The 26,446-nt window shown below is 40.4% G+C and overlaps 1 protein-coding gene across 8 annotated transcripts in view; it reads left to right on the top strand.

Annotated features, from left to right (window-relative positions):
- The window catches only part of SHOC2 (SHOC2 leucine rich repeat scaffold protein), a 135,134-nt gene that overhangs the window by 32,479 nt on the left and 76,209 nt on the right, over positions 1 to 26,446 (top strand). For all 8 annotated transcript variants that reach the window (XR_012646190.1, XM_074999185.1, XM_074999180.1 and 5 more), the window contains exon 2: positions 13,599 to 14,531. Coding sequence is in view for 7 of the 8 variants with exons in the window: in XM_074999185.1 (XP_074855286.1) it covers positions 13,829 to 14,531 (703 nt within the window). In the remaining variant the exon portion in view is untranslated. The remainder of the gene's footprint in view (positions 1 to 13,598; positions 14,532 to 26,446) is intronic.

Raw genomic sequence — 26,446 nt, 5'->3', positions numbered from 1 at the left:
GAGTTAGGAGATGTCAGAACCCTTCTCTTGAATGTGGGTAGGGTTTGTTTTTTTGTGTGTGTGTGTGTGTGCGTTTAAACAGGGGAACAGCAACGGTTCAAGAAGTAACACTGCATTTGGATGGTTCAAGGGAATATTCCAAAGTTGTTTTGTTTTGACTAGACAATAGGAAGTGGTCTTTCCTAGTTCTGTCTGGTGTTCCTTTGAGGGAGCTCATAGTGTATTCAGGCAGTTTCAATATTTTGGACAGCACTGGAGAATTTATTGCTGAACTTGGCCAGATAATTGCTGAGCTGGGTGTGTTTAGGTATGGATTCAGTAACGTCTGGAGCAGAGATTTCTCATCAGGTAATGCTCTCCTTCTTTCTGTGTCTCAGAGTTCAGTGCATTTCTTGCCTTGGAATTGTAGTTCTCCATTCTGTATGCTAATGGAAATGCCTTTTTGTCCCATCTTCCATGCAAATGAAGCTACAGGTGTTCCCTTAATCTTATCACCCTTGTCTGGAAGGGTTTTTTCCCACCATTGCTTTTTGTAAGTCTTCCCTCTCACCTGTTGTGGTTCCAGCAGAGGCTGCAGGGGGAGGTCTTTCTTGAGTTCTGTGCCCTAGCGCCCCAAGAACAGAGCAAGTAGGTAAGTGTCCTATATAACTCATCCTCCACAAGAGGCACATGGCTTATTTTGAATAGTAACAGAGAGGAAGCCGTGCTAGTCTATACAATATCAAAACAAAAAGCAGTCAAGTAGCACTTTAAAGACTAGCAAAATAGTTTATTAGGTGAGCTTTTGTGGGACAGACCACTGAAGAAGTGGGTCTGTCCCACGAAAGCTCACTTAATAAACTATTTTGCTAGTCTTAAAAGCAGTCAAGTAGCGCTTTATGTTTTGATGGCTTATTTTGGTATAGTTAGGGGGAGACAGTGATATTGATGAGAACTGGTCATCTAGAGCCCAGCTGCCTCCTCTGCTTTCCTGGAGTCCTGAGCTGCTATCTAATTCCCAGTTTGGGAGCTGGGCAGCTTCCCCCTGCTCGTTACCCTTCTTCCTTCACTCTGCTCCCAGTTGGGACCGTTGGCTGTCTTGTTAATTTTTGACAATACTGCCCAGCTACTGCAGTGTGGGTGAATGTGGCTCTGGGACAGCTGGATCCTACTTCTTGAGGGGCAAGAATCCCTGGAGATCTTTCCTCCTGCTCCCAGCAGGGTAAGGGGAATTGATGGGGGAAGCAGCCTTCGAGGAGTCTTTATGACAGCTGGGCTTCTGGCAGGGAGATTCTACCAGACTGTCTCTTGTAGCTGATGAGGATGGTTTATAGAAAATGAGGTTTGCCCGTGTTAGGATTCTACCCATCAGTTTAATGGTGTTTTTTTCTCTTAATGGGTTGATGAGTTTTCCTCTTCACAAAGCATTCCTTAGAGAACCAGAGAAGGTGTGAGTCTTGATTTGTGACACGAATATTCTGGAGATTGGGCTCCTTCTGATCTCACCTTCAGATAGTTGGACCAATCATTGAGAATTCTCTGCCCTTGGCTCCTCATTTTATACCTAATGGTGACTGCCCCGGTGGTGATCTGAAGAAGTAGCAGTTCTTGGGAGGGTGTCATTAAAGATGTTGTAAAGTAGAACACTTCAGTAGATCTTTTGGATAATGGGAAATGAGTGCAGGTTGCAGAGCTTTCGTAGTCTGTATTTAGCATTAAATATAACCTTGCCGCCTTGACGTAGGAGCTAAGGTGTCAGCATGGTGAAGAGGGTACATTAGTAAACTGCTTAATGTGACATACCTGAAATAAATGTCAATGCTTAATTAATTATCTCGGGTGTTAGCTGAAGTTAATTCAGGCACTCTTGCCTTCGTTTTAGTACCTTCAAATCGGACATATCAATGTACGTTTTTGGAAATACTGTTAAAGAATAGGTAAACTTTTTATTTCGTGTTTTTCCTACTTTAGCTAGTTGCTGTATGGTGATTGTGGAAGAGGTTAACTCCAGACCCCAAATTGGGAGTTATATATAATATTTGAACAGAATTCTTTTTTGTTACATGCTGGCATAAGGAGATATGAATACAGCAAATTAAGAAGCGGAACAGAAATAGAATTAGTCCTCAGGAATGTTTCTGTAGTGATAAAATGTGCTGTGATTTAAGCCAGTACTGCTATATGCTAGTATGATTTTTAAAAGATTAATGAAAACTTTACAAAGTGAAGAGTATTGCTGGAGCAGTGTTCTTCCATATGTTAGGAATGCCTGGGCTTTAAATATATTGGGATGAGATTCCCATGCCAATTAAAAAACAAAAAAAAGACTTTACTAGTTACAGCTGTATGAACTAGATAGCTTGGTTGTTTAGAATTGTTAGTTAAGATAAAAGCCCATTTATGTATGCTATCTTTTTTGCCCTCTGTATACACATGTGATTTCTGGATGAAAAAGGATTCTGCTGAAGGAATGTGTATACCTAATATAGCCTTAGATATAATGAAGAGAGTCAGCTACACTGGGAATTGGGTACCTATTATCAGTGCTTTGTTTTTAATTAACTTTTTATTTTAAAAGTACCTTATACATTTAATTATAAAATTAAGCATTAAATAACCTAATTAAAAAAAAGACAATAGGAAGGAAGCGTAGGTGAGAGTTGTATGAGAGCTAAAATGCAGGTGGATTGGGCCCAGGATTTGAGTGTTCAAGCCATTAGATGAATTGCCTACAGCGGAGAGGTCCAAAAGATGGCAGTAAAGTTGAAGACGATCCTTCATAAAATTGGATTGTCCATGCTAAAGACAAAGCTTTCTGTTAAATATTCTGGAATTTGTTCAGGAGATAAAGAATCCAGAAAGAAAAGGTAGTTGTTACTATTTGTTCCTAAAATGATAGTCCTATTTCTCACGTGCAAAGGTCCTGAGAAACTTGAAATATAGCTATCAAGGTGAGCAGACAGTGTGAAATTGTATCAGAAGCTATACAGACCATTGTAGTTGAGGTTGATTTCCATTGTAAACACCAGTATTACTGTTTATATTTTTTTATGGAAACTCACTTTTCTGACAGAAATTTTCAAGCCTTGGGTTTTATCAAATGCTACTGATTTACTTAACTCTGTTTAAACTTTAAACTAATCTCATACAAAGCAGGAGGGAATGGGTAGAAAAGCCTCCCCAATTTTCTATTAAAAAAATCCTCTTTAAAAACGAGCTCTAGAGCCCAAATCAAGGGAGAGCAAACTTTTTACATCGAGCCCCACTTTTGTCTCTACAATTAGCAGGGGCCTCCCAAGCTGTTGAAACTGATCAAAATTTTGGTTATGTTCATGTTAAAAAACAAACCCTTTTGGAATGCGTAAGAAAATAAGTTTGTAGAATGTGAACACTTTCTTAATAGCTATGCTCAGTTGCTCTTTGACAGCCCTTATGCAGTCTGGTTGTTCTGTACAAGTTGAGGGGCTGACACATGCTCAGTGCATGCTCTTCAGAGAGTTTAGTTGCCACGTTTGTGATAAGTCTCTGCTGAGCTGGTGCAAGCTGCAGTTTGTCAGAGTTTCATAGTTTTGCAGGATTTTAGTGAATTTTCAGATGGCTGGGAAAAGGCCCACACCCTTGACACCAGAAGACTCTCCTCCCTCATGCTCACCAAATTTCAGGTGCCCGCTTCAAAGTGAGATGATTTCTAGAGCTTCTCTATGAAATAGCTGTAAGACACTTTTTAAAAATGGGCTAAAGGTTTTTTTTCCAAATTTTATTTTTCCAAATTTTATTATTGGTAACATTTGAACTGTTAACTGAAATCCACTTTCCCCTACAAATTCAGTTATAGGCAAACACCAGACACAGAAAATTTCAGACCATGCAGTTTTAAGTATGGTAAAGTTTTAAGCAACTGAAAAGAGGGTCTTATGATGAAAAATGTTGAACTGTAACTTAGAATATTGCTACTTCTGTTGACTGTAGTATGCATGTGTCTGATCCTGAAACTGGGCTTTATTGCTTGTCAGTATTTTAAAATCTGCTTTGCTGTTAGTGACAAACATTTGGAGATTCTGAAAAAACAAACAAACAAATCTTGAGTATAATTTATTCTGGTACCTTCTTCTCACTGTTCATAACAAACCTATTTATATAGCATCTTATTATCTATGGAGTTTCTAAAGCTCTCTAGAAATTGTCTGTGAGGTTGCAAGTTATGAAATGTGGCAACTCTAGCAGAGCGTAGTAATGCTGTACATCAAATTAAGGACAGGAAGCAAATTATACAATATGCAAGTGAAACAGCAGTGAGAATCTAGATAGGCAAAATGTAATTGACCTCAGTGTGATACATCTAGCTGTTAAGATTTGTCCAGGATACAAGAGGTTACTAAAAGAGAGATGAGTTTTCTGTTGGCTACAAGTGACACAGTATGTCATTTTTCTGTCATCAGATGTGGGCACTGACAGCAGCACAGTGCCACTAATATGCCATGCAGGGGCCGTCATAAAATACAAACTCAAGGGAAAGACTACAGTAGTCCCTACTGAATTACCAGAGAGCCTTCTTACAGTTCCCTGATTCCCTTATCTCATCCAGGTGCTGATTAGGCTTGAATCAGTTTAGCTTGTGCAATCTGCTGAAGTCGTCAGAATTGGTGAGGCTGTGGGGAGGCTACTTAAAAATGGTGAGTTGAGCAGCAGTGGGGAAACTTTCTCCATTTAGAATATTCTACCCAGTTTTGATTGTATATAGTCTTAAACGTTTGCGTTTTCTAGATAAACATGAGAAAAGTGTTCAGTTCTTCAAGAAAATTATACTAATAGTAAGTGAAGGTTTCAGATACTCATGATGTTAACAGAATTAGAAATGAGCAATTACAGGGAAAACCATCCTGTGAAGACAGAGGCTTCTAATATATTTTCATATTCAATTTTTGAGTTGGTTCTAATGCATATTGAATATATTTCAATATTGGAAACAGCTGAGACTGGTAATGGTTGTCATGTTATCTTTAAAGAGGATCACAGAATCATAGAATACTAAGACTGGAAGGGACCTCAAGAGGCCGTCTAGTCCAGCCCCCTGCCCTAACGGCAGCACCAAGTACTGTCTAAACCATCCCTGATAGAAATCTATCTAACCTATTCTTAAATATCCCCAGCAATGGAGATTCCGCAACCTCCCTTGGCAGTTTATTCCACTGTTTGACCACACTGACAGTGAGGAACTTTTTCCTAATGTCCAACTTAAACCTCCCTTGCTGCGGTTTAAGTCCATTGCCTCTTGTTCTATCCTCAGAGGCCAAAAAGAACAAGTTTTCTCCCTCCTCCTTATGACACCCTTTTAGATACCTGAAAACCGCTATCATGTCCCCCTCTCAATCTTCTCTTTTCCAAACTAAAGCCTGATTCTTTCAGCCTTTCTTCATAGGTCACATTCTCTAGACCTTTAATCATTCTTGTCGCTCTTTTCTGGACCCTTTCTAATTTTTCCACATCTTTCTTGAACTGTGGTGCCCAGAACTGGACACACTACTCCAGCTGAGGCCTAACCGGCGCGGAGTAGAGCAGAAGAATGACTTCTCCTGTCTTGTTCACAACACACCTGTTAATGCATCTCAGAATCATGTTTGCTTTTTTTGCAACAGCATCACACTGTTGACTCATACTTAGCTTGTGGTCCACTATAACCCCTAGCTCCCTTTCTGCTGTAGTCATTCCTCGACAGTCTCTCCCCATTCTGTATGTGAAACTGATTGTTCCTTCCCAAGTGGAGCACTTTGCTTTTGTCCTTATTAAACTTCATCCTGTTTACCTCAGACCATTTCTCCAATTTGTCCAGATCATTTTGAATTAAGACCCTATCCTCCAAAGCAGTTGCAACCCCTCCCAGCTTGGGATCATCTGCAAACACAATAAGCGTACTTTCTATTCCAATACCTAATCATTGATGAAGATATTGAATAGAACTGGTCCTAAAACATACCCCTGCAGAACCCCACTTGTTATACTTTTCCAGAAGGATTGAGAACCATAGTGACCTGTTCAGATGTACCTTCGTTTCCTGGGAGCAATTTTGATTCAAAAAGTGTAAATGTTTAGTCCTGGAGAAGATGAGTCGCATAACTTGGAAATTCTGGTCTTTTCTTGGAAATCATGTTACCACTAAAACAGCTAGATTGTTTAGAGAAGAAATCAATTGCAGGAGCTTCATACATTTGTATTTAAGCCTGCTGTTAGTGTTGAACTGTTGCTTTAATCTGTTTTTCGCTGCTCCAAACTGATGATAAAGAGTAAAAAATAATTTTGGTTTCAAAGCATTTAATAATACGTGGGGGGAGGTGTATGTAGCTGTATTATGGTATTCATGTAGCACAGGTTTTCTCTCACATTTGTCTAGCAGATAGTCTTTATTTTTCTTGTTTTAATCTTGAGGTAGTAGGACTTGTTTGCATCTTTGAACACAGTTTTCTTTAAAATCCTTATTTTCTGAGAAAAAGATTTTCTTGCTTACAGAAACTTGCTAATTCTGAACAGAGCAGCGCTAAAAATTTTATGCAGTTCTGAACTGTGTAGTATAAGCCAAAACTTGCATTTAAAAGTATTTTGGTGTGGAGCAAACAGGATGTTAGTTAGATCAAACACTCAGATTGAGTAACCCATTTTAAAGTCATTATGCTTTTAGAACAACAAGAAGTCCTGTGGCACCTTAGAGATTAACAGATATTTTGGAGCATAAGCTTTCACGGGCAAAGACGCACTTCATCAGATGCAAAGCGGGTCTTTGCCCACAAAAGGTGCCACAGAACTTCTTGTTCTCGAAGATACAGACTAAGACAGCTACCTCTCTGATACTTGTAAATATGCTTTTAATTTTCTGGAGGAGAGTTTTGTAAACATCATTGTTGGTGGAAACCACAGGAGGATGCTCAGGGGGCAGGTGGCTGAGAAGTCAGTTGCGTGGAAGGTTGCTGTAACGTTTCATCAAGCAATATCTACTAAGAATTTTTTTGTTGCAGCCTTGTCACCATGTGGATTCTCGAATTTTAGAGACAAGGTGGATGAGGCAATCTTTTTTATTGGACTGACTTCTGTTGGTGAGAGAGACAAGCTTCTGAGCACTGTCTCTCATCAGCAGAAGTTAGACAAGATGGGTGTGAATTTTTTTATTGAACTCAAATTGTTTTAACAGTTTAGTCTTGTTTATGTACTTATGTTACTAGCATGGCAAGTCAGTTTTCAAAGAAATTAGGTGTATAATAGAAAGTATATTACGCAGCTATCACGTCCTTTTTTTCTTCCTCTTTCCTCATCCTCTGGTACACTGCTATGTTGTTCGGGGAAATGAATGAGGAAAAGGAAGGGATCTTCTTTTCCATGATAGATAAAGTTCTCTGTTTCCACATCCTTCATCTAAGGAAGCCAATGACATATGTATGCATTGCTCCCTCTTGAGACATTCATATTTAATGGTAGCAAACTAGTAAGTGCCTTATTTAGAGTAGTTGCAGAATCTGGTAACAAGACAATTTCTAGTGGTTTTGATGACTTTTTTCCTCCCACACAGGGACGGAAGAAAGCCTTGCTAAAGCAATATAGTCTTCTTTTGAAAGAGAAATTAACTGCTCTTATTAAAAGGTGTGAATTTTTACTTTTTTCAGTGGCCAAAGGTGACACAGCTTTGAATGATTAAGTCACGTATTCGCGGAAGAGGTACAATACAGGCAGTGCCAATATACTATTTTGTTCTCCAAGGTCCTAAATGTGCCTCAGTCATAGGCAGCACAAACTTAACTCATGCTTGATTAGCTATTGGTCTCTGCCGAGACTGTCAACAACATGTTACTGGTGATGTGTATTTTTATAGAGGCCCTGCCCAGTGTGGAAGGAAATGGTGAGAGAGGCATCAGACACCAATGGGTGCTGAGCGCACGGTTATTAACGATGATGCCCAGTGTGCTCCAGAATCACTTCACACGACAATTTTTACTTTTCGGATTTCAAAATTTATGCAAGATTACACGGTAGCACTACAAATTACCATGGTAACAGTGATACCGCACACTCAAAATGTACTTGTTGAAGAACCACATGTGCAGAAGTTATCAGTGTTTGTGCTAATACAAGCTGCTTTCAGGCATCAGATGCTAAGCACACGGAGTTCTGGTGTTCTGTTGCAAAGCAATGAAAAATGGTATTTTAAGACTGAAACATTGTGTTTGAGCCATGCAGGGTAATAGTTAAGAAAGGACAGAAGTGAAAATATGGAAACAAATATTTAGTAAAAAGATGTGAATGTATGTTAGATTAATACAGAATATATTGGTGCTGTTCTCGTATTTGTTTTCATTATAACATTCTTCATTTTGACAGTACTGGACTTTCCTCATTAGGTTTTTCATATGAAATGGATACAAAAGGGTTGTACCTGTAGAGGGTGAAATGCTTTGAAATTTGAGGGATTATCGTATGCTTTCTGACAAATGTGCGCACACAAATCCAGTAGAGCTCCCGTTCTGGCTTGGACAGTTTCCCAGCCTTTTGCATTTAGACCTTGTTTCAGGAGTGTGAAGCAATCCTGGGCTTGGCATCCCTAGGCATATTCTGGGTACGGATCCTCTGTGTAGCCCCCTCTTGTAAAACTAGGACCCTACTTTCCAGCTGCCTCATGCCTGGAGTTAGAGCTTAAATGTTTCCTCTCATTTTTCCATCCATGTTCAGAATGCCTTTCATTGTGTGCACTGAGGTATGTGTGGATATGTATAACGAGTAGAGTTAAAAAAACCTAGCTAGAACATATATTTTTAAGTTACCATATGGATAATTACTCCAGCTAGCATAGGTTAGGTATGAATTAAAGTGTATGAGAAATAAAAATTATGAATGCATAGAGCAGTCAAAAATTAAAATTAACACACTGCGAAAGAATAAAACTACAGAGAATATGTGTGTGTTGTGGGAAGTACCAAGTACAGTAGAGGGGTCTCAACATTCATGAACCTAAGGTTTGCAAATTCAGTTATTCACGAGTGGTTGCTTCCCGGCACTCTGGGGTGGAGAGCACCAGCAGCTGCTGCTTACCACTGGACAGGGAGCGCTGGCAGCTGGGTTCAAGGTGGGAGCGGCTGCTATACAGTATTCATGAAATTCAGCATTCACAAATGTTCTTAACATGGAACCCTCGCGAATGTCAAGATCCTACTTTAGTAACAATAACTGTAAATAAGTGTATGTTGGGAGGTGTGTGTGAAAGGCAACAGTGTTTGCACGAGAGGGTATTCAGTAAGACCGTAACTATGTGAAGCTGCTTCTACACGTGCCACCTCCCATCAGAGGTGGCATGGTAATGATGCTATTCGAAACAGGCTAATGAGGCACTAGGATGCGTATTCAGTGCCTCATTAGCAGAATGGCAGCTGTACAAATTTCAAAGTGCAGACTTTGAATTGCAGATTGACAGTGAAGATGGGGGCAGCTTTGAAATAAGCACCCCACCTCGACATTCCCTTACTCCCATAAAACTAGAATGGAGTAAGGGAATGTCAAGGTGGGGTGCTTATTTCGAAGCTGCCCCCATCTACGCTGTCAATCTGCAATTCAAAGTCTGCACTTTGAAATTTGCGCAGCCACCATTCAGCTAATGAGGCGCTGAATATGTGCGTTACCACCTCATTAGTCTGCTTCGAATTGCTTCATTACCCTGCCATCTCCAAGGGGAGGTGGCATGTGTAGAAGCAGCCTGCGAGTGACACAGAGAGAGAGAGAGAGAGAGACTAATGACTGCTGCTGGGTAAGTTGCTAAGAGACATCATGTACTATCTCTTTAAGTCAGTGAAAGCTCTTCTGTTCCTGAGCCCTGTTCTCCCCTTTCCCACCCTGTGGAGATGGGGTACATGTGAATGGGATAGAGACTCTGAGAACTGACCCCTGGAGAAATCTGAAACGGTGCACTGTATCTTTGTCACTCACCCTTACTATCTCAGATTGCAGCAGCTCCAAGTCCTCCTGAGTCAGGCTATCCACCCTTTTCCCTCTCCTGCAGAGATGGGGTGGGGTAGGGGGGAGCATCCTGACCTCAACAGTTCCCTTTCCTCCGCTACCCACACTGTGTGCAGCTGGAGGACTGAGTTGTGTGTGTGTGTGTGTGTGTGTGTGTGGTGGGGGGGGTGCACCTGACTAGGTTACTGCCAGTGCATGCTCTGCTTCTTAGCTGGGGGGCATGTGAATCTCTTCTGTGTGGTGACTGCCCAAGAGCTTACCTTACAGAGAACGCAGGAGCTGATACATCAGGCTTCTCCATAGCATAAACGTGCCCTTTCCCCAGATTTCCAGCCATGTGGGCACTCTGAGTTTATCATTTCTCTTCAGAGAAATGTAGCAATGAATGCAAAACAGGCACACTTGATACAGGATTCTAAAACACCACTTACTTTGTGGGAACTCACCTTGCAGTGAGAGAAATGCATGAAGGTGTGTGCTATGTTGTCTCAATACGTGCATTTCTCTCCCTAAGCTTCCTCTTGGTTCTAGAGAATTCTCTTCACAGCAGTCAATCCTATCTGCAGTAGGCCAAGGTCTGAGATTCTGCCATGAGACATTCACCTTACGATGCAAGCAGTATCTTGGCAGCTCTGAAGGGCAGGGGCAAAGTATTCTGATTTCTCCACAAGCAAGGCAGCATAATCATTGTAGTCTTGACTGGTGAATAATTTTTGACCAATCTTGATTCTGGTGCATGTCGTGGTGAGTCTTTATGTCCAGTAGGTAGCTTAAAGTACAGACTGAACAGCTCTAGTTCAGCACCCTTGGAACCTGACCAGTGAGGAATAAGAGAATTTGCCGGACCACAGGAGATCAATATTGTCTAGCAGCATTACCAATGCTTCCACTGCTTATTGGGCTCTTAGAAGATAATTGGGGTAAATTTATAGCTAAATAACAGCATAGAACACAGAGCGGGGACTGGTGACTGTAAACAAACTTTCTGGGACCATAACAAACTTGTCCACATCCATGATGGGTGGACATCCAGCTAACTAAAATTATGCCGGACAACTGATGTTGCTGTGCGAGAGTAGTCCCAAGGTAAGAATTCATCCCAGATGCATGCATGAGGTAGTGTAGAAATTCAGTGGAAGCAGTGAAGCAGTATGCATTCTCCCACTGGTGTACTTGTGAAGAACAGTGCACAAGATTTAGAAGAACAGTTGAGATGTCTATATCTTTCGGTGGGAACCAAAGTGCTGGCGTGTCAACTGCATCAAAAGCCACTTTGCTATCAAGAAATGCCATGTAAAGCAAGTGGCTGAATTCTCCATGCCGGTCAAACAGAAGCTGGAGAGTAAGGACAGAGTCAACTGTTGATTGTGATGGAATGAAATGTCTGTGGAACTAGTCATTAATATAAGATTGAGCATTTTACATGCATGAGTGTTCAGAAGTTTAGGACCAACTTTACCAAAAAAAAAAACCCCCTGAAATTATTGCATTGGAACATCCTGAAATTTCAGATGTAAATATCTGAAACTGTCAAATAGTTTCAAAAACCCTGTGACTGAAATTGACTAAAGTGGACAGTGAATTTGCCAGGGCCTTCTTTTAACCACCTGAAAGCAGGGTCTTATAATGGAAAGTGTCAAGCTATTTTAGTCATAATAGGTGCTACCAGCTCCACCTAAAATTATACTACTAGAGCCCAGAGGACTGATCAGGTGTCAGGGTCCAATTACATTGAATGTAATTTTCCAATATGTAAGATTCCAGGGTAATCAGACTTGGCAAAAGTGTCTGTGTACTCGGCTTCAATTCCTTATTTTTATTGTCTGCAGAACCTTGTTTCTCTACTTAACAGTATCTGTATTCTCTGGTTTCAGAGGCATGTTCTTTGCAAAGAACTTCTCACGAGCTGCTTCCTCTCTGTTCATTTTAACTTTGTCTAAAAATTGCTAATTGCAAATTATGATCAGAGCAGAATAAACATTTAATATGAAGAGTCTTGGCCTGAAAAGATGCAGTGTATTTCCAGTGCAACCTCCATTCTCAAACATAGATAAAATAAAATCCTTAATATGTGTGGCATATTTAACTTTCAACTTTTTCCCATTCTGTACTTTAAATTTACTGTTTTGAATGCATGTTTTTTTGTTGCAAATCTGGCTGTTAGTCTTAAATTTCTGCATGTCTCTTGGTTGAGCAATTGATTGCCTGTGGACATCATCATCTTTGAAGATTGATACCAAAGGTTGAATTTTCTGATAGTGACCCTTTATTGTGTTCTGATCTTGTTCCAGGAATACTTGAAAAAATATTAGATGTGAAAAAATTTAAATTGATAAAAATGAAGGATGTGGGAAGCTTCTCTAATGGTGAATGCGTGTATGTGTTCTTCATGGTTTTATATTTGTAATAAGATCCTTAATCTGCTTCTAAGCAAGTGAAAAAACTGATTTTATCACACACTTGCAAATAATTCAAATGTATAAAAAAAGTTTGGACCCTTCAGGTCAGCCCATCCCTTACACATGGAATGACCTCCCTGAACTATCTCCTCTTCCACATTCTTCTGAGATTCTTCTCAGCTGTGCTGCCTGTAATGTATTAGACAAAACATGTTTGCCATGTTTTAAATTTGATTAGATTGAAAACCTTTTTCTGGGTGGCAGGGACTGTGTGGCTTTTACTGCATCTTGTACAACGGGACTTGGATCCTAAATGGACCTGCAGTATTAACAAACAGATAGTTTTCTGTATTTATGAAAACTTTGAAATAATATTTGATAGGATTGTGCCTTATGCCTCAAAAGGGTTTTATTTTATTGTAATTGTACTAGTAATAATTAACTGCCCTTTGAAACTTTATATTCTGATATTGAGGCAACAGAGCTCCACCTGGATTTGTGTAGATTTAGGATTCTGTCAGTAACTTCCGTGTGTTACCAACATAAAAGCATGCAAATTACATGGTGCTGAAAAACTGTTTAAAATGTAATGTAATGGTGTTGATATGCTAGCACAAAATGCAGGTTATTGCCTAATTTAACAGTCACACAGGAGTCTTTGTAACTGAAAACTTGTCTGATGTTAATTGACCCATTTGGCCCACATGCAGAGGCATCTACATTGGAGATACTTTCTATTACAATTGTGGTTTTTGTGAAGCCCAGGTATACTGTGTCCACTGTCTACATGCTTATTGACTTTAAGACATAGCTGTTCATTCTGATAGATTGATCAGGCATGATTTCCATGCATCATCTTCTCACCAACGTACCGTGTTTAACAGTGTGTCTGATTGTTCTGTTCTTGTCTGTAGTTTCAACTGGTTTGCCTGGTCAGAAGTCAGGCTTGTTAGAATTGTAAGTGTCTCTGGAGTCTTTCTTTAAATATCAGCATTACATTAGCTATCCTCCAGTTATGTGGTACAGAGGCTGATTTAAGGGATAGATTGCATATCAGTCATTCTTAAGCAATCGCTTTAAGCGTTGAATGTTGGGATTTGTTTTTATGTGAAATACATGGGGCAGTTCTAGACCTGATTAGGTATCCACATATTTGCTGTTGAAATACTCAGTATTTAAAATAAAAATATATTATTTACATTGACATTGGTTTTTTTTCCTCTTGTGTTGCAGACATTCTAAGAAAGACTGTTTGACCCTCTGATCTCTTTAAGTGGAACTTTTTGATGTTAAGATTAGGAACAAGTTTCTTCAGGATCATTATGTAGCAAATGGATAGCACTCAACTGAAGTTGGTTCCTAAGACCAACATATTTGTATTTTAAGGACTTTCAGCAGTGAATTGTTTTTTGTTAACCGGAAAAAGTGGGTTTCATGTGGTGCTTGCTAGACATTGAATCACCATGAGTAGTAATCTAGGAAAAGAAAAAGACTGTAAAGAGAAGGATCCAAAAGTCCCATTGGCAAAGGAGAGGGAGAAGGAAGCTAAGGCCTCTGGAGGATTCGGGAAAGAAAGCAAAGAAAAGGAGCCTAAGACCAAAGGGAAAGATGCCAAAGATGGAAAGAAGGACTCCAGTAGTGCACAGCCTGGGGTAGCTTTTTCAGTGGACAACACCATAAAACGACCTAATCCAACCCAAGGCGCTCGCAAAAAATCTAGCAATGCTGAGGTGATCAAAGAGCTAAACAAATGCCGAGAAGAAAATTCAATGCGCTTGGACTTGTCCAAGAGATCTATACACATGCTTCCATCGTCTATCAAAGAGTTGACACAATTAACTGAACTTTATTTATACAGTAACAAATTGCAGTCACTACCTGCAGAGGTGGGCTGTCTTGTGAATCTGATGACACTGGCTCTAAGTGAGAACTCACTTACCAGTTTGCCTGACTCTCTTGATAACTTGAAGAAACTGCGCATGCTTGACCTGCGGCATAACAAACTTAGAGAAATTCCTTCAGTGGTGTACAGGCTAAATTCTCTTGCCACTCTTTATCTACGCTTTAATCGTATAACTACTGTGGAAAAGGATATCAAAAGCTTGTCAAAACTCACCATGCTTAGCATACGCGAGAACAAAATCAAACAGCTACCTGCTGAGATTGGTAAGCATTTAAAGTTTGTGGTACATCTTTTATTTATTTATTTATTTTTTTAAATTTCAGTTTATAATGCATGTAGATGCATACAAATCGCTGCTTTAGGGAATTGTTTATAGATACTGCCCTGTGGTGGTGGTGAATTATGAGATTAGCCACATTACAGCAATGGTAGATTATATGGTGGTATAATCAATATGTTGTGTGTATACTTGTTAATTTTAAAAAGATGTTGAGTTGGACTTGATATTTAGGATTAATTTATGAAGATAAATTATTATTGATATGAGCACATTACAGGCATGAATATGAAGCATTATAGACTATTACAGACAGATTAATAGAATGTATTATGGATGGTCACAGACTATAGTTACAAGAAACCTTTTGATCTATGGACACCGTAACAATCTATAATAATTGGTCAACCATTTATGAAACATCAGGTGCTTATGCATGGGCAACACATTTATTTATAAATGTAATCTGTAAGTGGTTTGACTGCTTATTGGATATATCATTGCTAATGTATAAACATTTTTTGTAGTAATGAAAAGGTATATAATTTGAAAATAACTGTTCTAAAGCTATTCAACAAACTTCATAGTAAAGGTATCAACTAACATAGTTTAGTGATTTCAAGTGGTGATTGATATAGTGATATTCTAGAATTGTTGAACCACCTTCCAACAGGTCTTCTTTATGAAAAGACTCCATTCAGAAAGACATTTTAAGCAATATCTTATAGTATTTTTGCACAAGCTTGAAGTGTATGTACGTGAGTTTAACAAGATTTTTAACAGTATCTCCAATTCTAAAAATATAAGTACTACTTAATGCAATTTTTAAAACCTGAAACCTCCAAGTGATTTAAAATATTTTTCTTCTAATAGTTTAGTCCTAGTCTTTAGGCACAGACTTGTAAAGGTATTTAGGTGTCCCTCCTGTCAGGGCTGCAAGGCCAAAGTTTCATTTTCATAAGTTACTTAAGCACTTTAACTCTTCCTTATTAGTAAACTCATAGTCTGATTTGGTTTAGGGCCATAGAAAGGATCCAAGGTTTCCATCTATTTCTGTACAATTCTGGAAATACAGTTGATTCATCTTCCTCAATGATCTCTGTCAAGGTAGCCTCTGTGAACTATTCATGCATAAGAACATAAGAATGACCATACTAGGTCAGACCAAAGGTTCATCCAGCCCAGTATCCTTCTTATCAACAGCAGTCAATGCCAGGTGCTCCAGAAGGAGTGAACTGAATAGGTAATGATCAAGCGCTCTCTTTCCAGCCAGCCATCTCCAGCCTTTGACAAACAGCAGCCAGGGGCGCCATTCCTTACACATCCTGGCCAATAGCCATTAATGGACCTAACTTGCATGAATTTATGCAGCTCTTTTAAAACCTTGTTATAGTCATAGCCTTCACAGCCTCCTCTGGCAAGTCATTCCACAGGTTGATTGTGTGCTGTGTGAAGAAGTTCCTTTTATTTGTTTTAAACCTGCTGCCCATTAATTTCATTTGGTGTCCCCTATTTCTTATATTATGGGAATGAGTAAATTCTTCCTTGTTCACTTTCTCCACACCACTCATGATTTTATACACCTCTGTCATATCCTGCTTTACTCTCCTGTTTTCTAAGATGAAATGTCGTAGTCTCTCTTAATCTGTGTTCGTATGGGACCCATTCCAAACCCCTAATCATTTTAGTTGCCCTTTTCTGAACCTTTTCTAATGCCAATATATCTTTTTTTTTTTTTTTTTGAGATATTGTACTGTATGCAGTATTCAAGATGTGGAAATACCATGGTTTTATGTAAGGGGAATAAGTTATTCTCTATCTTTTTTTAATGATTCCTGTTTGCCTTTTTGACTTCCGTTGCACACTGCATGGATGTTTTCAGAGAGCTATCCTTGATGTCTCCAAGATCTTTCTTGATTAGTTATAGCTAAATTAGCTCCCACTGTATTGTATGCATAGCTGTGGGTTATTTTTTTCCAATGTGTATTAGTTTACGTTTGTCCGTGTTGAATATAATTTGTCATTTTATTGCGTAATCACTCAGTTTTGTGAGATATTTTTGAAGTTCTCCACAATCTGCTTTAGTCTTAACTATCAGGAGCAGTTAGTGTTGTCTGTGAACTTTGCCGCTTCACAGTTTGTCTTTTTAAGTATTACATTGTTTTAAAGTTCAAGACTCACATCTGGTGGTAATAGTAATATATTTTTTAAAAATTCAGGCCTTACATAACGTGCTGGCTGAGTATGCTCTGCTAGTGTCTGGTCCTTGGGGGATAAGACCCTATTGCAGCTGTCAGCTAAGGGAATTATTCATTTAGCAAAATTGGTAGAATCCTGGGATGAAGGTCTGAGTTGCATCTCTTCTGTTAAAATGTGGAAATAAGTGTTTTACACAATATGTTGGCCTAGTCAGGGAATAGAAACCTAATCTCCAGCATGAAAAGCAGGAGTCAATATTGTCTTGAAATCTTAGCCTTCTGAAGGAGGTGTACTACTTAGAAGTGAACTTAGCATATAGATTTTAGTTGAATTGATGGTTTGTTTTTTAAGAGTAAATGGAATTTAGAAGGGGGAAATAATATAGGAGTACATGACCTTTTCGTAGAAAAAAATACTCAATTGTAGTCAATATTACAATGTGGAAATACTTAGAAATAAACAATGTTAAACATTTAAGATGGGATATTTATCAAAACATACTTTAAATATGCCCACTTTAGAAACTGAAATTAAATTATTTTCCCAATACTCGCTCTGCAAACTCAACCTGTCCTGTGAAAGCTCATCACCCAATAAATTATTTTGTTTAGTCTGTAAAGTGCTACAGGACTGCTTTTTTGTGTTTTTGAAGATACAGACTAACATGGCTACCTCTCTGTGAAAATCATCCTGTTTCCTATTCCCCTTTTGAATTATTACCAATAAAAAAGATCAGCACCTAAGCCCTGGTCTACACTGGAAGGGTTATTTCAAAATAACGGGTTGTCTGATTTTGAGAGGAGTGTCTATTTTGACATAGCGCTAGTGTGGACAGCCAGGGGCTGTTGTTTTGAATTTATTGGCATCCAGGGGCCTGGCACATCTGCATACCTGACCACTCTAGGCAGAGCTATGGCCAGCTCTAGTACTTGTGTTCCCCCTCCCCCAGTCCTCTTCAGAGCTTAAAGGAGCTAGCCACAGGCAGATGATCTGGCTGCTTTTGGCCTGCCCTGAAGCCCTGAGCTGCAATGCAGGTTAGTCAGAGGGAGCCAAGAGCCAGGCCAGAGTTCCAAGCAAGTCCCTTACAGTTGACAGCTCTGCTGAAACTGCTCCTACGGCACCTAGTGCCCTGGGCTGCAGGCGAGTGATGGGCCTCATAGGGCTCTGGTGGGAGGAGAGCACCCTCGAGGATCTCTACCCTAGATGGTGAAATGCTGAGATCTACAAGCCAGATCGCCACCAGCCTGGCAGAGGAGGAGTAAGCTTGGCCCCTAGGGTAGTGCTGACTCAAAATCAAAGAACAGCACCAGGGCTACCACAAGGCCCAGGAGGAGTCCAGCTGTTCTGGGGCAGCACCCCACAAGTGCTGCTATCATGAGCAGCTGGACACCATCCCAGAGGTCATGGGGCAGGCATGTCACCCCCATCCTACACACACAGTAATGGAAACAAAGAGGAGGCCGTGCTAGTTGGTTCTCTGTGCCTTAAATATTGAGTCTGTTCTGGTCTGGCTATGGTCTGAAGAAGTGGGTCTGTCCCACGAAAGCTCACCTAATAAACTATTTTGCTAGTCTTTAAAGTGGTACTTGACTGCTTTTTGTTTACACAGTAATGGAGTCTGGCTGGGACAGACCAGACGTCACTTTAGATGTGCAAGGACAATGACTGGGAGGAGGAGGAGCCCAGCTACTGTACCATGCCTGCCAGTCAGGAGGTCCTGCTGATCCTACAGCCAGCCTCCTACTCTGAGGAGATCCCCCATGATCCCGGCGAGGGTATTTCAGATGAGTTAAAACCTTTCCTGTTGCCTAGGGGGCCCATGCAGTGTCTGGGAAGCCTCAGAACAGCCCGGTCACCTCTCTGCATGAACTGATTTATATGGTTTCATTCCAGCCCTGAAATTCCATAAGTGAGGAGTGATTTTGATGTGCTCATGCCATGGCAGCAGCGTCATCTTCAGAAGTTAGGCATGTACCTTTATATTTGGGGTTAGGAATGATCACAAGAAAATGAGATGGAGTTTTAGTATTTGGTCCATTCGCTTCTTTATTTCCTGTAGTTTTACTTTCTGGTGAGGTATTTCTTTCATCAGTATCTCTTGAAGTGCCTTCCATGTTTGGACAGCATCAGCAAAGCTGCAGCAATTTTTCTGAATTTAGGGCTGTGGATAATAGGTTTCAGTATACTCTACGTTCCTCTTTAATCGAATGTTAGACATTTTAGATGAGATCCTTCTGTCTAATCACAGTTTTCTTCACAGTATATTCTATGAAAACAGACAAATACTTAATAAATTGTTCAGAGCAATTAACCACAAAATTCCGTTGCACATTCTGAGGGAGACTTAGTTGGGATCCTCCTGCTCTCTTGGGTGAAGCTGATACAAAATAACAGAAGTATTTTGTGACTTCAGCACTTTCTTTTATTCCTGGAGAACATGTACTTCAGTCTTTGGCTAAAATATGCATATAAGGGCATTACGCTCACCCATCTTCTATTGTCACAGAGGCAAATATTACCGGATCATTGTTTACATTGCTTCACTCATCAAGGCTTAAACTGGCAAATTTCCCTTAAGTATTTCTTGCACACTGTTCAAGATCTTTCTCATACACTGTCTTCAGCAACCTTTCACCTCTGTTTGCTTTCTCAGGTGGGGTATAGAACTCATAAGAGCTCAACATATTATTTAAGGTGTTTATTATTAACAGTGTAAAAATGAGAATTTGTGACATAAATAAACTCCTCAGTCTTTTCACTTACAGTGTCTTAGTGGTATTTGCTGGTCCTTACTACAAACCCATCCATGGTGGTGGTTTTACAGGATAATTGAAATCTTTGGCTTGCTATTGATACTTTGTTCTCTGAAATATGTTTAGTTGCAGCACTGCTGCTAACAGTACCAACGGATGACTCTGAAATTGTTGTAGATAGTGTAAAGCTCTTTTGCTCAAGTGGATTTTGAATAGTCATTCTCAGTTCTTCTCACTTTATTATTCAGTTAATCATTTACATTTTTCCAGAAGGGATGCAGATCCGATTCCAAGTTACCAAGAAAAGCTAATACTGACTGCAGTTAAAGTGCACTTAATTTTGGAGTAAGCCCCACTGGCATTTTTCCTTTTTGAAAAAAAACAAGTGAAGGAGTGGGGTTCTCCAGAGAAAGCTGAGTTATGCTGAAGTAAAGTAGGGAGTAGACTTATGATATCTCCATTATGGACTGTGACCCTGAAGTTCCAGAATAAGGGGCACGTATTACATAAGAAAATGATGGTATCAGCCTGGCAGTTCTAGATTTTCCCTACTGCAGTGTTCTGTGCCCTGTACATGGATCTTAATGCTAGTTAACTAATTAAATGAGCTATAACAATTATCTAAGCTAAACTTTTTTTCTAGCAACATCTAATGTAGCAAACAGATTGTGATTTAACAGTATTCGAATTTACTTAAAAGGCATAGCGAGAGTTTTGAAGAATGATTCATTGCAAAGTGAATTATTTAAGTTACTAACCAGTTGAGCCACGTTGTTCTTCAGGCACATCTGTCTTCATCCACATCATTTGCTCCCAATAAGCAGTTTTCCTTATGATTCATTCTTGCAGATAGGCCCTGCATCATCATCATCATCTTGCACTGATTACACTTGACACATTTTCCTTTTTTTTACCCAGGGTATGAATTTCTTCAAATCATTCTCAAGCTATGTCTATACTATGAGAGAAACTCGAATTTATTAAAATCAGTTTTGTAATGCTGGTATTTTATAAATTTGAATGAGTGTCCTCACCTCCCCACAAGTTCTCCACAAAGTTGACTTATTGCTGCCACACTTAATCACCAAACATTGACTTTTGCAGCAGTGCATAGTGGGACCCTATCCCACAGTTTACTTATCCCCATAGCATTCTGGGTATTTTGGTTGGTGCAGCTGTGGAAAAAATGCCCTCAAGTGGTTGTGGGTATGTGATGTCATCTTCCCACATTGCATTGCCTTCATTTCCCTCCCCTGGAATGCAAACAGCCATTTTTCCAAAAGGGAAGAAGGAAAAGTGGGGCATCAACAAAGATCACCAAATTACCTGAAACCTCTTGCTTTTATAATGGAATTGTTTTTTATAACTGTAGCTGTAACTGAATTAGCAAAGATTTTACAGAAAGCAGGAGTCTGAATCTTCTCAACTGGGTCTTCAGCTACTATCCTGTTTTCCTTGATTACATATGATCCCTGAAAATAATACAGGAAAAAAGCAAAGCTTAATGAAAGAGTGGGATAGTAGAGGGTTTTTTTGTTTTTTGTTTTTAAAAAAATATTTTTGTGAGGCAGGGTTTTTGGCTTCCTAGCTCATTACACCCAGTTGTCTGACATGAGGGATGAGGCTTGCCAAATTTACACACACACAAATGCTTCTGTGCCCTTGGATCACCCAGGAGTCTGTGTCATTTCAAGTGGCCCTCCAGCCACTCACCCCTGCTTTAAGGGGGCCATTTGATGAGAAATTTGCCAAATAAATGAAGATTGGAAATAAAGCATTGACAAAGATCCCCAAATTAACTGAAATTCCTTTACTTTATAAGTGAAATATCAAAGATCTTACAAAAAGCAGCAGGTGTCTGTGTTTTCTCAGCTGTCCCTCCAGCCATTTTTCCCTGTGTTAAGGGGGCCAAAGCTTGGGAAAGAGGAGGATAGCAAATGTTAGGAAAAAGATTTTTGGCTTCTCACTACACTACACAGTGTTGTCCATCACAGGGGATGGAGCTCATCAAATTTCAACAATCAGTGTTGCTCGGGGAGAGGCAGCCCTAACTAGGGGGCTGGGCCCCCTCATCCCATGGGTGGTGTTTGGGTGGATCAGAGGGTGAAGGGCCAGTTGATGTGGTCCCTTTAGCGCTGCTCAGGCGGAGGGAGAAGGGGAGTGGATGGCTAGCCCCGACTGACTGTGTGGGGACCAGCCCCCCTCATCACCACAGGTGGGTATGGGGTCTGTGGCTGCAGAGCCAGCTGACATGGCCTCCCCCTTGGCAGTAAGCCCCCAGAAAGCTTCCCTGCCTTTAGAGCCCTCACCACACACAAGCCAGGATATGGTGCTGCCTGGCAGCATGGCATACACTGAACAGCAGACATGTCATCTTATTGAGTTGTGGGGGCAGCCATGTGATGTGGATGGGCATAAGAAAGACCCTGACTGCCTATCGCTTCGGGGGGGCCTTCACAAATGTAAACTGCAGAAAAGAAAGAGAGAAAGCCGTACTAGTCTCTCTACTATCAAATCTGATTTGTCAACCTTGATTACTATTTTTGGTTCTCTGTGCCTTAAATATTGAGTCTGTTCTGGTATGGCGCCGATCTGAAGAAGTGGGTCTGTCCCACGAAAGCTCACCACCTAATAAATTATTCCGTTAGTCTTTAAACTGCTACTAGACTGCTTTTTTGCAGAAAATAAGCTTCTCAGCCTCTCATACAAGCACAACACCCCCGCCCCCAACAGCTTATCTCCTTCGTAGTGCAGTGGGGTACTGGCTGGCGCCAGCACAGAAAATTAAATCTAAGTGCTCAGCTTGCAAAGGTAGAGACAGTATCCCGTGCAGGGGCTGTTATTAATGGGTAGATGTGCTCACAGTGCTCATAGCAAAGAATGGAGTTTTCAGTCTCTCATAAAAGTATGACCCCAGAACCACAGGCTTTCTGGTGCAGTCTTCCTGGTGCCGAATTGAAATTTGTGGGCTTCCTATTACCTCATTTTTCTGCACCTGGAGAGTGGTGGAGATGGAAGCGGCCAGACTGGAGGACTGAAGGGCTTTGTGGGATACATATGGGGCACCTCTGGAGGCAAATCAAGTCTGTGAATAGACATGGCACTTCCACGCTAGCATTCATTCAAACTTTTAAATTCAAACTTGATGCTACACCCAGCTGCTATGTTATGATATCGACCTTAGTGCTTCCTAAAATGGAGCTAATGGTATTTATAGTGAAGACAGTGACATTGTAAAATTGAGCAGTCTTAAATTTGACTTTATGATGTGTTATAAACATAACCTCATGTAGGATCTCTTATGCCCTTTCCTACATATTTTGTCTGTCTTTAAGAAAATGTCTTTACTGACTCCTCTGCTGGGCTTGGCTGAGTTCTGCCACAGCATAATCATGGAACAAAAACATTGCTATTTAGCCTGTATCTATCTTTGTGCATGTTACTTTAGTCTTCTGGGAAACAGAAATTGAAAGACCAGAACTTTGAAGAAGCAAGAGCTGGCAGTTAGGCTGGAAAGAGAAGAACCAGGAATTCATTTTTGAGACTGCAAGTATAGGCTTAGTATGTTTGTGGTGAGATTAAATTTATAACTGATTTTAATGAGAACTTTTTAATATTTATTTAGAGTCAGATTTAAATAAAAACTGATTTAAATTAAAATAGTTCTTTAATTAAAAATTGTCCACTCTGGTCTTTGTGGATATAGATGAATTAGTATTTATGGGAAAATGTGCAAGGTGCTTTGTGTACAGAATGAGACAGGTCTTTGCTGGTTTGCATATAGTACCCAGTGCATTGAAAATGCATTATGTACATTTTCACTTGCGTACTTTGTCAGCGTACTCTGTATGCCAGGGATGGGCAACCATTCACAGTGGCTGGGCTGCATGAGCTGCCCTCAGTCACCTCAGCCGGCTGCACCTGCAGCCCCGTGGCCCCTCTTCAAGAGCCTTTCACGCATCAGGGAACCAGAGCCTCCCATTTACCTCCTCTTCTACTGTCCTTCCAGAATTCTGGGAGCATGTGAATTGCCTGATGCATCCTCTGTCCCCACTGCACCCCTTTTCTCCTAGAGCTGGAACTCTGAACAGCTGATTTGGGTCATTCCAGCTTTGTGAGGGAGGGGAGGGATAGTGCGCAAATCACACACTACAAAGGTGCTGGCAGGGAGAGGAGCAGTAACTGTGGGGCTTTGGTGACCCTGTGCATGACAGGCACCTGGGGGAAGGGGGCAGCCAGGGGTCCACACGCTGCAGAAAGAGCTCTAGTGGGCTTCTTGTAGCCTGCTGGGCTCAGGTTGCCCATCACTGCTCTATGCCGTTATCCAAATTGCTGATGAAGCTGTTGAACAGAACCGGTCCCAAAACTGAGCTGTGAGGAGCCCCACTTGTTATGTCCTCCAGTATGACTGTGAACCATTGATAACTACTCTCTGGGAATGGTTATCCAACCAGTGTACCCCCCTTACAGTAGTCCTGTCTAGGTTGCGTTTCCCTAGTTTGCTTATAAGAAAGTCATGCAAGACTGTATGAAATACTTTACTGAAGTCTGGTAGACCCCCACATCTACTGCTTCCCTTACCTGCAAGGATTGTTGTCCTATCAAAGGAAGCTATCAGGTTGGTTTGATATGATGTGTGCTTTACAAATCCATGCTGTTACTCATCACCTTATTATCTTCCAGATGTTTGCAAATGGATTCCTTAATAACCTGCTTCATTATCTTTCTTGGCACAGAGGTTAAGTTAACTGTCTGTAGTTTCCTGGGTTGTCCTCCTTTCCCTTTTTATAGATGAGAACTATATTTGACCTTTGCCAGTCTTCTGGAATCTCGCCCATCTTCCATGACTTTGCAAAGATGATAGCTAACGGTTCAGCTATCTCCTCAGTCATCTCCTTGAGTATTCTAGGGTGCATTTCATCAGGACCTGGTAACTTGACCTCCTAACTTTTCTAAGTAATTGATGCCTAAATAAATTACGTGAATTGATTTTACATACTCAAAGAATTGTTGTAGATTAGAGACAAGTTTATTAACAGAACAGTATTGTGTTGACCATCATATCATATCACAGTAGAATCTTGAAATTATGAACAGCAAAGTTATGACCTATCAATCACACTCTCATTGTGAACTAGGAGTATGCAATCAAGAATGCACATGCACACATGCTGTACAGTACAGTGTTGTGTTAAGCATTTTAACACATGGGTACCTTCCCTGCCCTCTATTTCATTCATAAGTACTGAGTTTATACCATCTGGTCCTGATGACTTCTTGCGTTCAAGAATTGCTCCTGAACCATCTCCTCTCGACAATTTATTTTCCATAACTACTGTTTATTACCTGAAAAAGTGGATTCTGACTAGGTATTTCTTGTATTTGACAACTGATGTTAGGAAATAAGTTAGCTTCTCTGCCATATTCTTATCTTTCTTCATTTCTTTTACCCCAGCATACTCAGCAGTTGTCTCACTGCTTTGAAAGAGGCTTAAAGATTGCATTCTTTATTTTTATGAAAGATACAAAATTAGCACACATGCCTTACTTGCTTTTCAAAATTATTCTTATCTTTAAATTTCCACTTTACATTTTACTGACTATAATTTATATTCCTTTGTTTCTCACTATGGTTTCTTTTTTTTTTTTTTGTAAAACACTTGGGGCAGGTCCACATTGCAAATGAAGCTGCCATACACCCTGTCTGCTGACACTTGTTCACGTGGTTCGGACTGCAGGACTAAATATTACGGCGTAGACTGGAGTGGCCAACCAATTAGGGACTAAAAGCCATAGGGATAGAGTGCAAGGAACTATATATTCTATAGATAGATAGGTACAAATAAATATATAATACATGCCTTAATCCTCCTCTCCTCCCCCAGAGCCAGGCACACTCAGTCCCCAGCTCAAACTCCATGCCAGTGACTCACCAGAGCCGCCACCACTCTTGCCATGTGCTTCTCCCACCGAGTGCTGGGGTGCATGCACAGAACAGTCGACAGTACTCACTGGAGTATGTCTCTGGGCAGGAGCTGCATTTAATTGCTCAAAGAACCACATGGGGCTTGAGAGTCATGGTTTGGCTGCCATCTTCTAGATGTTCAGGCTCAGGATGAAGCCTGGGCTCTGAAACCCCTTGATTGCGACCCATGTGCCATCCAACCCCAAGTGTCTACGCTGCTATTTTCAGTCCAGCAGCCTTACCCGCTCGAGTCAATTGTTCCGAGTGGTGAAGCTTGTTTTTTATTGCAGTATAAATGAATCTGGTTTAGGTAAAATTGTGAAATATTGCCTTGACTGATATAGTCTTCTGTAAAGAGGTAAAGAAACGAAGGTCAGTAAAAATTGCCCTGCAGGGTGACTCCAAGGAGGGTTCATTTTCTTTTCACCTAGCTCTTGAATTGTTTGTTTTTCCATACAAGAATCATACTATTTGAAAATTTTCCTGCCAATAGCTAATGTTGAGGTCTATAAACTTCCAAATGATAACTGTGTGAGTCTGGTTCCAGGGTGAACTCCAGCTTATTCTCCATATTTAGCGCATCTCCTTTCCCTTGAGGTCAGGGTGATAAAAAGTGAAATAGAAAATGCAAAATAAATAGTGAGTTGGGTTATGTACGTGAGAAGTATGAAGAGCCAGAGGAAGGGTGTTAGGGGTTGTCAAGGAAGCATTTCAGTTTGCAATTCTGTTACTTAGGCTAAGCTTGTGCATTCCTTTGTTTGTCATTTTTATTACATTTTTTCCATGTTGCTAGTATAGGACTGTCTTGCATAAAAATATTTATATTTCTCTTTAGAGTGAGAAAATGTGACATTTTATAAAATCTACTTTTCAGTTTACCATATAGATGGCCACGGCTACACTACTCCCTTTCGGAAGGGACAGGTAAATGACAGGGATCGGAACTGCATAGTGAGGTGCTGATATGAGTATTCAGTGTGTCAT

This window comes from Carettochelys insculpta, chromosome 7, assembly GCF_033958435.1.
Source record: "Carettochelys insculpta isolate YL-2023 chromosome 7, ASM3395843v1, whole genome shotgun sequence".
In the NCBI taxonomy this organism is placed as follows: domain Eukaryota; kingdom Metazoa; phylum Chordata; order Testudines; family Carettochelyidae; genus Carettochelys; species Carettochelys insculpta.
This window is presented reverse-complemented; position numbering and strand designations above follow the sequence as displayed.